The following is a 16,315-nucleotide window of genomic DNA, read 5'->3' as shown; positions in this document are numbered from 1 at the left end:
AACTGAAAAACATTTCGGGTTTTGCAAAGCATTTGGTAAAAAAAAATGAATGACTCACTTTGCAGATTTAGGGTTTATTACTATAGCCTCCTAGTGTTAAGCCTGAGTTCCAAATAAAATCACAATGCAACACGTATCAGTGCATCAACCCAAATCATACTTTAACGATACATCACGAGATCAAAACCCCAACGTAGTTAACAAAGTATAGCCTTATCCAGGTAGCACTTTGACATCTGTTGCTGGGTTTCAGATCAATCGGATAGGGTTTCACAGTTTATGGGGGTATTGTTGCAAAGAAAGGCAAAACAAGAGATCAGAAGATCACAAAATTCAGTTGAAAATCTCAGAAACTTGAGTCCCAAGCTGCTGCATTTATAGCCCAACTGGCTTCTCCCGCGCATTGTGGAAGGAAACAAGGATTCTCCCGTGTGTCACCGGGAGGGTTGGCCTAGCTTAGACTGCCACATGTCCAACGTAGGTCTGACACTGGTGCGAAGTCGTGACATGTGTCCCTGGCCGCCTTTTTCGTCCAATCATGCGTTTTCCTTGATTTATGTGCTAATACTTATCGCTTATGCTCGGGTCTTGATCCCAATTGGTTCGGTTTTTAATTGTGAATCTAATAAGGGTACTTTTGTGCTGGTTAGTTCATTAACCGTCAAGTTTTCTTAATCGCTAAGTTTTCTGATTGAGTATACAAGTTTCATCGCGCGCACTTCTGATTTTGATTACGGGTTTTCGTTGAGAATATTTTTTAAGGTTGTTACATTGTGCGATACCATTGGACTTTAATCTGACTTTGACTGGGACTTTTTCTGGACGTTGACTTGGACGCATTTATGGCTTAATAAGATTGAAAAAATATCAACTGTTAAATTAATATATTATTTAATTATTACTAACAGTTTATTTTTTTCAAAAATGGACCTTATTAATCAAACCACGTTGAGTGAAAAAGTTGCCATGAACCAAGACCTGGACTATGTTATTGGAACAAACAACAGGATTCCTAGGATGTTGTTGGGGGGATCGTTTTCTGAATGGAAATTTCGTATGTGTAGATGATTATTGTTGTATTGATGCTTGTAGAGAAAAGGTAAGTGGTTACAAAGAACAGGCCAATTCTTTAATTATGCAACTTTAGTTATCCAAATCTGATTTATATCAGATCAAAAAGAAAATTAACGGATACAAGGATATGCTGGAGGCACAAAAACGTGATATCCGACAGTTGCATAAAGATTTGAGTCAAGAGAAATGTAGGCATCACCATTTTAAAGAGCTTTTTGAAAAATTAACTATTGAAGTACTTGATTCTCTTAAATCAACTTTTGAAAATGCAGAATTTAATTTTAGAAAATTTGACGTTTCTAGTGAAAAAGTTGAGACAATGATCAACGAATAATTAAAATACAGTCAAAAGGAAACTAGGAATAAGGGTTTGGGATTTGTGTACATTCCTCCACCAAACAATCATTCATATAAGTCTTCAATTAATGATTTCACATAATCGTATCATACAATAAAGTTGTGCGGGAAAGGCCGAAGTGTCACAACCTGGGTTCACAAGTAACTTCAAAACTGGAGAAGTCTGTCGTCTGAAGAAATCTCTATATGGGTTGAAACAATCCCCTCGTGCAGCGTTTGGGAGATTTACCCTAGCCATGAAGAAATATGGTTTTGAACAGAGTAACTCTGATCATACATTGTTCCTTAAACGAAAAGGCGAACTCATAACCTGCTTAATATGATAGTTACTGAAAATGATGAAGAGGAAATGAAAAGGCTGAAGGAAAATTTATTTACAGAATTCGAGATGAAGGACTTGGGAAGACTTAAGTACTTTCTTGGTATTGAGGTACTAAGGTCGAAACAAGGAATTTTTATCTGCCAAAAAATATGTTCTAGACTTATTAGCTGAAACAGGGATGATTGACTGCAAACCCGCAGAGACTCCCATGATGATGAATCAAAAACTTTATATGGAAGAAGGAGCAAAGTTGGCCAACAGAGAAACATATCAACGGGTTGTGGGAAAGCTAATATATCTCTCACACACCCGCCCAGATATAGCCTATGCTATAGGGGTGGTCAGTCAGTTTAATTATGCATCAACCCAAGATTTCTCATATGGAGGCAGTCTGGAGAATTATCAGATATCTCATAGGAACACCTGGTTATGGGGTTTTGTTCAAATCAAATGGGAATCTAACAATACAAGCATATATTGATGCAGACTGGGCAAGAGATAAGGGGAATCGAAGGTCAACATCAGGTTACTTCACGTTAGTCGAAGGAAATTTGGTTACGTTGATAAGTAAGAAACAAAAAGTTGTTGCTCTTTCAAGCGCCAAAGCTGAGTTCAGAGGCATAGCACGGGAGGTGACAGAAGTCTTATAGTTACAAAAGCTCCTAACAGAAATATGTTTATTCTCAGAGGAAACAAGCAGCATTATGTGCGACAATAAAGCAACTATTCAGATATCAGAAAATCAAGTACAACATGATCGAACAAAACATGTGGAAGTAGACATACATTTCATTAAAGAAAAACTTGAAACATGAATCATCAACTTACCATTTGTTCGATCTGAAGACCTGTTGGCCGATATATTGACTAAACCTTTTAACGGAAGAATCTTCAACAACTGTCTAATCAAGATGAATTTCGGAGATCTCACTATTCAACTTGAGGGTGAGTGTTTAAAGGAAAGTATTTTGAGTAGCAATCAACTTATTATGGAATGCGTCATCTCCCAAAATCAAGAAGTAAAAATGCCAATCTATTCTCCTCATTACCAGCCCATTGACAACTCCCTCATTTCTATTTATATGTTTTTGTAGCTTATAAATTGTCTTCCTTTCCTTGTTTTTCAATAACACAATATTAATCAATACAAAAAAAAAAAAATCCTTTCAGTTCTTTACCTCATTGAAAATCAGCTACTGTTGTAATTTCAGTTTTTTAAACCTACTTGCAATTGGACTCGTAGTGCGGTAAATAAACTTAAAAATGATGCCTAAAACCCAACAATTTACATATTTGGGCTAACTTACACTTATGGACCTCAACTGGCCTGCATATCTTAATGGGTTGCATTAAAATTTTAAATATTACACTATCAACATTAGGCCATATGTGGTACTTAAATTTTCAATTATCACAAATGAATTATATTATATTTCCAAATACAAAACATAGTTTGTTTGGTATCATAGTTTGGTATCAAAACGAAATTCAACTATTTTTAGTTTGTTTGATGTTGTTTTGCCATTTTTGCTTGTACTTCTTGTTCTATTTATAGACTTAATATTATTGATGGATTGTTAACCCCCGCAACATCAGGAAACTAAACTGACGACCACCAATCAACTCTGAAAGTGTCAGCTTGGGTCGTGTAAAAAATCTTATGGTGTTATTATTGAAGTATTAGGGACGGATAAGCAGTTGGTAAGCATTTTCCAAAAAAAACTACCAAAACCGGAGTTTCCCACCGCATGTGTTCCTTTGGCCCTAGTCAATAGTTCTGTTGGTAAGCTGTCGGAAAATACTAATGGATTACTGACCATACCTTAAAACCCTAATTTTCTCTCCTATTTTCCCGGCCGCCGGAAGTGCTCGACGAGGGAAATCTAGCCGGAATAGCGCGTGAGGATTGCTCGGGCTGTCATCTAGAGTGTTCCTCTATCTCTATTTCAGCCTTATTAACCTCCATTCGCCTTCCGGGTTCGGAGTCCCTTGGGTTTCTGTTCGTGTTGTCTCTTAGTCTGTGGTTAGGGTGCTCGACGGCGGCGAGATATTCCGCATAGGGTGTGGAGACATTTGATTACTTCTATTGTAGTCTTGAATAGTCTGCTCATTCTATCTGGTCTAGATCACGCTCATTCGCTCCTAGCACAAGATTAAGTCCTCGGCTACAGTATGGATGGAGGGGATGTTGGTGGGAATTGGAATAATGTGGTTAATAAAAAGAAAAGCAGGAGTGAAGGAGTCAATGGAAAATCGATGGAAAGGAGTTCCAAAGGGGTGGTTACCAAGTTTTTTATCTCGAACCTTCCGTGGGGCTGTAACCCTTGGGATTTAGCTGATTTTGTTAAAGTATTCGGAGAGGTTTCAGGGGTTTACATAGCTAGGAAGTTGGACAAAGAAGGGAGGAGGTTTGGGTTTGTTAGTTTCTCAAATGTCGCCGACGTTAAAGATATGGAGCGGGCGTTAAATGGGATTAAGATGGGGGATTGCAAGTTGGTTGCTAACTTGGCTAGGTTCGCTAAAGAAAATATGGGTCAGGCAGATAGAAAGGTAGGAGGTTCGGTTGCTGGTAAGAAGAATCCTAGCTTTCATACTCAAATTAATAAGACTCGGATCCAGACTTCTGTTAATAATGGGAAGGGGAAATTGTTCAGTGAGTTGTTCAAGGAGGGCCAAGGCAATGAGGAAAATAGGATTCCTAGTGTTGAGGAGCCAGGGTTAACTATCGAACTGGCCGATGAAACTATGGCGTTCAAAGAATTGATCGGGAAAGCCTTGGTAGGTCGTTGTAAAGATCTTAAGTTGTTGAGGAATCTTAATTCTATTTTAGCGGAACATGGAGTGACCGGTGTCTCGTTAAGTTACTTAGGGGGTCTAGCCATGTTGCTTAACTTTGATAAGGAAGAATGTTGTGTTAACTTTCTGTTGGACAATCTTGTTTGGAAGGAATGGTTTTCTAACCTAGATCCATGGGAAGGCCAGTCTCTTCCTTTTGAACGACTTGCATGGGTTAAGATCCAGGGGGTCCCGATTCATTTAGCTGACAATGACGTGCTTAACAATATTGCCGAACACTATGGAAAGGTTGTGCATGGCTCGCAGATGGAAGCGAAGGATGAAAATTTGTCGGTAAGTTGGATCGGTCTGCTTGTTGGGGAAGGTGGTAGAATTCAAGAGTGTCTTTCGTTGAAGTGCAAGAACAAGCTTTTCCGTGTTTGGTTGGAGGAGGAAATTACGGACTGGACACCGGACTCAGTCGGGCCGGTGCGCCCGGTTGGTGATATTGGTTTTAATCAGGCAGAGTATGGAGCTAGTTTGGCGAGTAGCAGTTCGGGTACTCGGAGACTTGCGAATAATAACAGTGATGACGGTCCACTCATATCTCCTCAGGTATCACAAAATGAGGTGGATGCTAGGGTGGGAGTGGAGGTTGGCAACGTGAATGTGTGCATGGGGATGGATAAAAGTGGTGACAGTAATCATGAGGTTGGAAAAGGTTTGATGTGTGATGTTCACCATGAGGTGGAAGAGCAGGTCAGCAATTCAGGTGGGGTCCGGGTTCAGAAGCAACAAAGTAATGTTTTCTTTTTTCACTCTGTGGATACGGATTCAAGGCCCAAAAAAAGGACATTCAAATATAAGCCCAGGAATTTGGCCCGAACTTCTTCTGTTTTGTCTTGCTCGTCTTCAGGTGACAGGCCTAAAAAAAGGAGTAGGGAATCTGGTTCTTTTAGCTTTGATCTTAATCAGGTGGATATTGGCTCCCACAGAGACTCTTTCACTCCGGACTCGCTTGAAGACGTTGCCGCTGTCAAGGTGGTTTCTCAGAGGGTAGTTGGTTCTAATCACTTGTCTGGTCATCTTGAGGTATGTGGGAACAGTATAGGGCAGGAAGTTCCTCCGGAAGTCGAGGTAGCGGACACTTATGATAATCGTGAACAAGAGGAGTTTCTTGCTACGGTAAATATTGGTAAGGTGGTGGGGGTAAACCTCGGTAGTCATGAGAAGTTGGTTAGAGATGTAATTAACGGAGAAGGTAAAAATGTGGTTTCACAATGAATGTGTTATCTTTAAATATAAGAGGTTTGGCTGGGGGTGTTAAAGCTAAATGGGTCAAGGAATTGAAATCGATCAATAAAGTTGGGTTCATTGCTATTCAAGAAACAAAGATGGAAAGGATTAGTAAAGTGGATGTCAGGGGCTTATGGGGTAATGATTTTTTTGAATTCGAGTATGTTGCTTCAGTGGGTCTTTCAGGGGGTTTACTCAGTATGTGGGATCCAAAAATTTTCAAGATGGTTTCGGTTGTTAAAAATAGAAGCTTTTTACTGTTGAAGGGTTCTATGGTGGGAAGTGGGACTGTTGTATCCATGATTAATGTTTATGCTCCCCAAAGTGTTTCGGCTAAACGTCAACTATGGTCGGATCTTTCGGAGGTAATAGATCACTCGGTTGGTCAGTGGGTGCTTGTTGGTGATTTTAATGCGGTGAGGTCTTCGGAAGAAAGGAAACAGTCGAAGTTTAAGAGAGTTTGTGCAGAAAATTTTAACAGCTTTATTTTCGAAAATGGGCTTATGGAATTTCCTATGCAGGGTCGAAAATTTACTTGTATCAGGGAAAATGGTAGGAAGCTTAGCAAGTTGGATCGTTTCTTGGTGTGTTCGGATTTTTTTAATATGTGGCCTTTGGCTTGTGTGCGGGTGCTTCCTGATAGACATTCCGATCATTGCCCTATTCTTCTTGAGGTCGCTGACCTTAATTTTGGTCCTCGTCCGTTTAGGATATACAGCTCTTGGATTGGCCAGCCGGGTTTTGAGGAAGCGGTTAAAGAAGCGTCGGAAAATGTCAATGTTCTAGAACCCCCGGATGTAAGCCTATCGTCTAAGTTTGCTCGTATCAGAGTTCGGTTAAAATCGTGGAGGGATGAGTTTCTTTCTAAAGAAAAAGAGGCAGAAAATGTGGCTTTGGCGGAACTTGAGGAGTTGGAAAAAGAAATGGAGGCTAGAGATCTCTCGGAAGAAGAGGAATGGATTATGGCGGAGAACAAGAGAATTGTCAAGGAGGTGGATTATAGAAAGAGCTCGGATCTAAAACAAAGAGCGCGGTTAAAATGGGCCCTTGATGGAGATGAAAATTCCAAATTTTTTCATGCTATGGTCAATAGTAGGAAAGCGCTAAACTCGATTCATGGTTTGAGTATCAACGGTAACTGGGTATCGAAACCAGCGCTTATTAAGAAACAGGTTCTCTCATTTTTTCGGGATAAGTTCAAGGAAGATGCTATTTTAAGGCCGGAGGTGTCTTTAAACAACATGAAGAAGATCTCGATGGAAGAAAGCAATTATCTGGTTGAGCCTTTCTCGGATTCGGAGATTAAAGCTGCTGTTTTCGACTGTGGGGAGGATAGGGCCCCGGGTCCGGATGGTATTAATTTTAGCTTTCTTAAACATTTTTGGGATCTTTTTAAGGATGATTTTCGTAGAATTTTTGATCGGTTTTATCACGAAGGTGCGATAAGTTTAGGAAGCGGGGCCTCTTTTATTGCCCTTGTTCCTAAGGTTACCGACCCGGTGACTCTCAATAATTATAGGCCTATTAATTTAGTTGGGGTGATCAGTAAGGTGATATCGAAAGTTCTGGCTAACCGGTTGAGGGTGGTTTTGGGTGGAGTTATTTCGGTTTCTCAATCGGCTTTTCTTAAGGGTAGATACATTCTAGATGGGCCTCTTATTGTTAACGAGCTTATATCTTGGATCAATAAGAAGAAGTCGAAGGCGTTCTTTCTCAAAATTGATTTTGAGAAAGCCTACGATAACGTTAACTGGAATTTTGTTATTAGCATTCTTCTTCATATGGGTTTTCAAGATAAGTGGTGTAACTGGATTATGGGGATTCTGAAGTCGGCCAACTCGTCAGTGTTGGTAAATGGCTCTCCCACTTTTACTTTCAAGTGTGAGAAAGGCATGAGGCAAGGGGACCCTTTGTCTACGTTTCTTTTCTTGGTTGTCATGGAAGCTTTGTCGTGCATGATTGATAATGGTAAGAAGGCGGGAATTATTAGAGGAATAGATATTCCGAACGATGGTCCGAATATTACGCATCTCTTGTATGCGGATGATGCGATAATGATGGGGGAGTGGTCTAGAATGGAGGTTGAAAACATTGTCCGAATTCTCCGTTGTTTCCATATTTGTTCTGGTCTCAAAATCAATATTGAGAAGTCAAATCTTTATGGTGTCGGAGTGGGGCCCGTAGATATTGAGGAGATGGCAAAGGTAGTGGGATGTAAACCGGAGCGTCCTCCGTTCAAGTATCTTGGGTTAGTGGTTGGAGCTAATATGAATCGGGTGAGTAATTGGCAACCGGTTATGGAAATCTTCTTTAGTAGGCTAGCGAAATGGAAGGCCCATCTTCTTTCGATTGGAGGAAGGGTTGTTTTAATTAAGTCGGTTCTTGAAAGTCTTCCTTCATATTATTTCTCTCTATATAAAGCGCCTAAGAAAGTTATCAACGATCTTGAAGCTTTGATAAAGAAATTTTTGTGGGGTGGTTCGGCTGAGGAGAGAAAATTGCACTGGGTAGCGTGGGATAAGGTTACTCGTACTAAAAAATGTGGAGGTTTGGGGTTGTCTAAACTTCAAATTGTCAACACGTCGCTTTTAGCTAAGTGGGGATGGAGGTTCAAAACGGAGAGGAGTTGTCTGTGGAAGGAAGTGATAGCGGCCTTGCACTCGAGTAGGGTAGGGTGGGAATGCATTCCTTTTAAAAAATCGCTTAATGGGGTTTGGAATAACATTGCTAAAAACTTTATCAATACTAAGGTAGGTGGGAAGCCGTTGAGGAATTTTCTTGTTGGTTCGGTTGGTGATGGTAAAGATATAGCTTTTTGGCTTGATACGTGGCTGCTCAATGAGCCCCTAAAATGTGTGTTCCCGGAGCTCTTTAGATTGGAAGCGGACAAGAAGTGCAGAGTGGCAGACAGGATTTACTCTCATGGTAGTGTGGACGACATTAGGTGGTGCTGGACTTCGGACCCGGCTATGGTTGGATTACAGTCGAGTGTTGGTCAACTAGTTACTGCGATTAGCGGCACCCGGATCAGGTTGGAGAATGACAAGTGGAGGTGGAGCTCGGAAGGGGATGGTTTATTCACTGTCAAGGCGTTAAAAAAGATGTTGAAGGACAACTTACATCAGGATAACGGGTTTGTATTACAATGGTGTAATTGGATTCCTTCGAAAGTTAACATTCACGCGTGGAGGTTGGGTATGGATAGGGTGCCCACGGCTTTGGCTCTTATGAAAAGGAACATAGATATTGGCGATCCGGTGTGCCCTTTATGCAATTCGGAGGAGGAGTCAGCGGACCATGTCTTTTTGGCGTGTTTTGTGGCTTCGATGGTATGGCAAGGTATTAGTGTTTGGTGCAAAATTCCTAATATCTTTGCTTTCTCTCTTAAAGACCTCCTTTCCTTTCATATTGACCTTAAAGTTTCGGACAAGAAGAGAAAAGTGGTTCATGGTGTTATCATGGTAGCATGCTGGAGTCTTTGGCGTGCGAGGAATGGGTTCAAGTTCTCGAATGCCACGGTTAAAATTGAAGGAATTATTAGTGAGATTAAGGCGTTAAGTTTTCTTTGGTTTTCCTCTAGATCTAAGTATAAAGGGATTGACTGGAACGAATGGGTTTCTTTTGTGAATATGTAATTCGCTGTTTGTAGTTTTTGTCGGCCCGGCTTGGGTCGGCGTTTTCGTTAATGAAGTGTACCTTTCAAAAAAAAAAAAAAAAAAAAAAGATTACTGACCATAAAATTCTAATTACATTGTTATTTTTTTTAATAATATTAGGTTCTGTTGGAGATCCATTAGTTTTTATGTTTGGTTAATTAAAAATAAAAGTTAATTACTGTTTTCGTCCCTGTCGTTTGTCAAAAATCACTATTTCAGTCCATTATTTTAAAAATTGCAATTTCAGTCCATGTGGTTTCACTTTCGTAACCATTTCAATCCATTATTCTATTAAGTACAGGGACTGAAATGGTTATGAGGTGGATTGAAATGGTTAAGAAAGTGAAACCACAGGGACTGAAATCGCAATTTTTAAACTAATGGACTGAAATAGTGATTTTTAACAAACCATAGGGACGAAAACAGTAATTAACTGTAAAAAGAAAATTATTTAGCAGACTAAATTATATATATATATATATATATATATATATATATATATATATAGGGGATGGTTCAAATGAAAACCACTTTTAACGCGAAAACTCGAAAACTAACTAAAAAAAGCCTAAAAAACACACAAAAAAAATTTTTTTTTTTTTTTTCAATTTTTTTAATAAAAATCGCTAGTTTTTATATATAAAAAAAACTTTTTTTCAAAAAAAAAAAAAAAAAAAAAAAAATTTGTGTAGTGCACATGTGTAATAATACACATGTGTAGTACACAGACACATGTGCAGTATTACACATGTGCACTACACAAAAAAAATTTTTTTTTTTTTTTTTTTTTGAAATTTTTTTTTTTTTAATAAAAAAACCTGCGAAAATTTGATTGAAAAAAAAAATTTTTAAAAAAAAAATTTTTTTGCATGTTTTTTTGGCTTTTTTTAATTAGTTTTCGAGTTTTCGCGTTAACTAGTGGTTTTCATTTGAACCTTCCCCTATATATATATATATATATATATATATATATATATATATATATATATATATATATATATATATGAAACCCATTAAGTCTAACCACCACCAAAGTCAATATTCATCGTTGGATCATGCTGAGATAAAATCTCAGCCGTTTAAACTCCCAAAAATAACCGCTCTTATGGCGGTTCAGGACGGTTATTTACGGTTTTCTTAGCTGGTGGTTACTTCCACCTTTTCCTACCCATGATCTCCACAATTCAACTTAATCCTCCTACAAACTTGGGTAGAGGTAGTATTGTTATATAATGTACAAGCCACATACAAAATTCCTATTTTCAATTGAATCATTCTTGAAGAATAAAAGAAATCCCTGCAATCATCGTTGTTGAGCCTCCCGATCATATGTCGGCTTTTGTTCATATTTGAAAGTATCATAGCTATTATGCTCTTTCTTTTAGTTTTTCTCGGATTGGTTTCATATTTGATTGAAGGTAACATCGAATTTTGATTTTTTTTAACCGAAAATCTGTTTAAATTTTTTTTTTAATTTTGGTTGTCGGATCAACTGAAACCAGCAGGTGCGGATGAAGCTGACACATATAACAAGGAATATTGTTCGAGATTGCTCTGATTGCCTTAATAAAGTACAGCATGTTAACCCTAGGATTGCTTTTCTTTGTAAATTTTCTAACCATATGCTAAATGAAACGGAAAAGTTGTACATTATATAACAAGGAATATCTCTACTACTAATGTTCTCTTTGATGATTTTAAGGCTGTTAAGCAAACACAAGCAATCAAAGTTGCCTTGTGGTGGACAGATAATTGCCACACACATTCTTGAAACGCAATATATAGTTGCATAGAAGACAAGGACCTACTGATTTTACAGAGTAGATTGAGGGCTTTCTGCATGAACATTGTAATTTTGTAATAACTTTTGTTCCTTTTAATATTGTCGCAGACTTCTGGCTTGTGGTTAACCGTGATATATGCTTATCTTTATAGAGTGTATGGTACAAAAAAGGTATGTGGGTCTTTATTTTAGAATAGGGGTGCTAAACGGGTCGTGTTCACGGGTTGACGGGTTCAACCCAACCCGAACCCGAAAATTTTAGAGGAACCCGAACCCAAAAATCGTTTCATACATATGAACCTGACCCTGACCCGAATATTCACAGGCTGACCCGAACCCGACCCGTTCAACCCGAATTTTTTTATTTTTTATTTTTATTTTTCAAAAAATTAATATATTAAAATTTACATCTACTAAAAAAACACAAATTAGATAATAAAATTACATTAAAATCATAAATCTTATGTCAATTTCTATTTTTAAGTTATAAGTATAGCATACGATACACACCAAATTTAGTTTATAACATAAAACATATTGTAAAAAATATAATATTATAGAAATGGGTTAAACGGGTCAACCCGTCAACCCGACCGGGTTGATCCGAACCTGACCCGTTTAGCTAAACGGGTTGGCGGGTTCAACCTGAAATTGACCCGAACCCGTTTAGACTAAACCCAAACCCGCGAATTTTGTGTTTGATTCGGGTCGTGTTTTCAGGTTGTGTCAGAAATTCACACCCCTATTTTAGAACATTCTATTACTGATATTTGTACTCCACTTAATTTTTTATCCTTAAATCTTGATTTTGTTCTCTTCTTTAATTATTTTGTTTCCTCAGAGGTATTGATGGCTAACCAGGTACTTGAAGTTTAAAGGATCTTTTCTCTAACTATAATATATTCAGCACATTAGCTCAATTGGAAACATCATATATAAGTATATGTTAGCACTAGGTAGTTTAGTTTTAATGTTTAATATTATAATCCCTATGCACTCTCTTTTCTGATCTTTATTGAAAGCATCTATTGCAAGATCATATGCTGTTGATTGTACATATCTTACTATGTTTTTTTACTTTAGAAAGTTGTCTAATCCGCTAGATAGAGATGGATCGCACTACCTGGAGAACCACCACCTCCAAATGATTTAGAAATTGATGACTGGCTTCCACACTTTGTTGTTCTTCAAGGACTGTACATTTTCTTGTATTTCGTGTCCACATGTAACTAGCTAATTCAAATCCTGATGATTTGGCTTTTGTTTATCAATCTTTTTATAAATGGGTTTGTTGAAGGTATACCAATCTATGCTAACTTAAAATGGTGCATATACAAGTCCACCACCCACCCTTTTATCTGATGATGTGGAAGTCTTTTCTTCACATTCTGATGTTCTAAACTTAGAATATATACTCTTTTCGATGGATAAAGGGGCTGATCTACACACAGCGGATCTTACAGGCCCTATCCCTTTGTAGTGTTTGAATAATGTGTTTTGAGAATGAGTTTTAGTGGTTTGTAAAGAAGAAAAGGAAAATTTAGATGGTTGCAACCTTTTCAAAAAAGGATATGGTAAAGAAGAAAAGGAGAAGTGTTTCCAAACACACTCAATATACATTCTCTTTGTTTGTTACATTGTTAGCGTAAGCCGTCCAACAGACGGGTATTAAACTAGTTGTTAATTGTTATTCATCCCCTCCAATTGTAAAAGGCGAGTATACGAAGAAGAAATAATGGTATATGATACAAATAATATTCACATTCAATATATTTCCTGTTTATAATTACAATACAAACACATGTTCAAACAATAAGTTCGACTCCAATGAAAAGAATAAGACGAACCTATACAATAACAAAAACCAATGCCAAAACTCCCAACTATTATACACACCACAACACAGTATGCATTCTAAAACAAAAAGCAAGCCAGTTACATTCCCACAAACACATGAACAAATAACAACCCCCTCCCCAAACCAACCAACCCCACCAAAACAACAAATAAAATGAATAATAATAATAAAAAATACTCAAAAAACAAATACTTATACCATTTTATGGTCTTCATGTTTTCACATGTTTGTTCTGGTTCAAGCCTTCTCCTCTTCTTTGGCTTCTTGAGTCTTGTTGGTAGTGTTGGTCTTAGTGTTATTTGTCAAAGTGAATGCTTTCTTTGCTTTTATGAAAGATTTCTTAACCTTTCCCATAAGTGTGTTTGATTGCTTTGGAGTTGTTTTTTCTTCTTCTTTAGGAGTAGTCTCTGACTTAGTTTCACCCACTGTTTTCTCATCTTTTGACTCAGTTTTCACAGGCTCTAGTGCAACTTTTTCATCTTTTACATCTCCATTTTCTTTTGCTTCCTTGGTGTCTTCTTTCACATCTTCTTTTGCTTCCTTGGTGTCTTCTTTCACATTTTCAACTTCTTTAGCAATTTGTTCAGCAACAATAGGGTGTGTTCCAGCCGCTTCTTTTGATTCAACGGTTTCGGTAGTTTCTTTCGCGCATTCTTCTTTTTTTTCTTCAACCTCAGCCTCTTTGTTTAGCACAGCAATCTCATCTAGAGGGACTGGTTGTTTCTCTCCAACTACTGGATGATCACACTCTTTCTTTTCTTCAGTTTCAGCCTGCTTGTTTATTACAGCAATCTCATCTAGAGGGACTGACTGTTTTGCTTCAACTACTGGCTCATCTTCTTTCTTTACATCTACTTGTTCGTCTACTTTCTTTTCCGCAACTTGTTCCATGTCTTTAGCCGTTGGGTTTTCGACCTTCAAGTCATCGATCTTTGCACTATGTATCTCAACTTCAGGTTCTTTTTCAATCTTTTCAGTAACTTCAGGTTCAACCGGAGGAACCTCAGTTATTGGCTTCACTTCTTCGATCTTCAGGGTTCCGGTTTCGGGTTTCTTCTCTTCTGCTACAACTTCAGGCGATTTGGTTTCATTGTCCAGAGCCATTGCTTCAGTTTTCAGGGTTTGTTCTTCTTCTTCTTCTTCTTCAACTTTTACGGTTTCTGTTTTGTTTTCTTTTGTTTCAATTACCACAGGCAATTCTTCAACTGTTGGTGCCTCGTGTTCGTCAGCTTTCTTTACTTCTTCAATATTAAGAGGCTCAGGTTTGTTCTCCTCGGTTGTTTCTTCAGTTACACATGGAGTTTCTTCAACGTTTGGTTTTGGTGAATCCTTCACTTCTTCTGTAGGTATAGTTTCTTTGATCTCCTCCTTTACTTCCTGCAATAAATTTAAAAAAATTATCGGTATTAAAAATCCATTTTGTCTATAGTATATTTATACTTAATTTGGTTTCTTATAGGTTTTTATAATTTTTTATACACACAATAAATTATATAATCTGTGGAATTGAAAGAACCATCTCAAGATAATATATGGTTTCAAGTTCAAATCTTGACTTCGACACCAAGATCTTATTTTTTTTAATTCATTTCCGTTTGAGCACAATTTGATTGAGTTGAATAACTAGTCAACATAGATTCCAGTGAAAGCAACATAAATACTTTAGTTTATTTTTTTCTGCAAACTATATTATACTTGACAATACTTCTTGTTATACAAATTTATTTACAAATTATACATGTATAGAATTGTAAATTAAGTATAAAATTATACATGTATAGAATTGTATATTAAGTATATATTTTGTTGTGCCTGTTAAAATCATGCTCTATTTAATTAAATTTTTGTCGTCCATTTCCATTTGGAGACTACTAAATTATTAAACTTTTATTAATATTTATTTTGAAAAGGTCCACAATAATTATCCACATAACTTAAAGCGATTCTATTTTCTTCTATTATCATTATCATAAATCAGATCCGTAAACAATCAGAATTTAATTCAAAATTTCTATGGGTGTTTGGTGTTGCGTTTTCAAAATAGATTTTACGTTTTAAAACTGCGTTTTGGAGGCAGATAATCACTTTTTCATCCAAACATTTTTTTAGATTATTTATATTTTACAAACGCAATAATCAAATAATCACTTTAGAACGTAATCCCAGACATACTCTAAGCATGAAGTATATAGATAATCAAACGAAATCCTATCAAGATCAATCTTATCTAACACGTATCATCAAGAACACGAAGAAAAAAAAAGTTAATCCGAATTTGAATTTGAATTTGTACCTCCTTGCTAGCATCATGAAGATGATCCGAAAGAACATAGTTTTGGTTTGGTGAATTCACAAGACATACATAAAGAAACATATATATCAACTTATTATCAACACAAAAACTAATCTTTCTACTTGGTTTCATTATACATGATTTTTTTACAAACCAATCAAAACCAAACGCGATCAAGATCAATCATATCAAACACATATGATCAAGAACACAATCAAGAAAACAGCGATTAATCTGAATTAAATACATTTGTACCTCGTGAATAACCGCAGGGTGATCAGAGACACTAACTTCAGTAGCCATAAATGAAGATGAAAGGAGATAGTTTTGGTTTGGTGAATGAAAAGATTAGAAAGAAGAAAAGGGAATGATAGTTGTCCAAAATGGAAAGTAGTGAAGGAATGTATGTGTGAAGAACCACAAATAGGGTGGGTTTAAAAGGAAAGGAGTTTTATGGGGGGAGTGACTGGCATTCACATGATGGTTATCTGTCAATTATGGGTGAGTTGGAGTCCTTAAAATTAATAATATAAAGTTGGGGGGAAAAGATATAAATAATGAGATGTCTTAAAATTAATAATATAAAGTTGGGGGAAAAGATATAAATAATGAGATGTAGTTGTCAAAAGGCAAAGTGACAAGCTTTCCTAGGGACCATTTCATTTAACGGCTTTATTTTCTTTTGGTTGTCTACTAGTCACCAACAAATTATTTCATATTCAATCAAAACCAAATTGTATCAAAATGGATTATAATCATTTAAGATTATTTAAAATTTTAAATAATAGTTATCATAAATATGATTGTGATTTTGTTTTGGAAGTTAGTTTAATATTTTTATAACTATGATTGTAATAGTGTGACATTTCTTGCATTGATAATGAAGGTCTAATCGTAATTG

At 36.9% G+C, this 16,315-nt stretch overlaps 1 protein-coding gene across 1 annotated transcript; it reads right to left on the bottom strand.

Moving 5' to 3' along the window:
* Positions 1-13,006: 13,006 nt before the first annotated feature.
* On the bottom strand, positions 13,007-15,908 carry LOC110890429 (probable serine/threonine-protein kinase kinX). Its single transcript, XM_022138037.2, has 2 exons — positions 15,670-15,908; positions 13,007-14,498 (listed from the first exon to the last, which is right to left on the bottom strand). Exons 1-2 carry the CDS (start codon positions 15,715-15,717, stop codon positions 13,359-13,361), a joined length of 1,188 nt encoding a protein of 395 aa, XP_021993729.1. The 5' UTR covers positions 15,718-15,908; the 3' UTR covers positions 13,007-13,358.
* Between the last annotated feature and the right edge of the window lie 407 nt (positions 15,909-16,315).

This window comes from Helianthus annuus, chromosome 11, assembly GCF_002127325.2.
Source record: "Helianthus annuus cultivar XRQ/B chromosome 11, HanXRQr2.0-SUNRISE, whole genome shotgun sequence".
NCBI lineage: Eukaryota > Viridiplantae > Streptophyta > Magnoliopsida > Asterales > Asteraceae > Helianthus > Helianthus annuus.
The sequence above is the reverse complement of the archived record's forward strand: the minus strand, read 5'-3'. Positions and strand labels throughout refer to the sequence as shown.

Excerpts from the sequence above, each read along its gene's own strand:
- LOC110890429 (XM_022138037.2), bottom strand. The coding sequence starts at position 15,717 with ATGGCTACTGAAGTTAGTGTCTCTGATCACCCTGCGGTTATTCACGAG. Across the intron at positions 14,499-15,669 it reads ACCCTGCGGTTATTCACGAG|GAAGTAAAGGAGGAGATCAA; the intron begins GTACAAATGTAT and ends AATTTATTGCAG.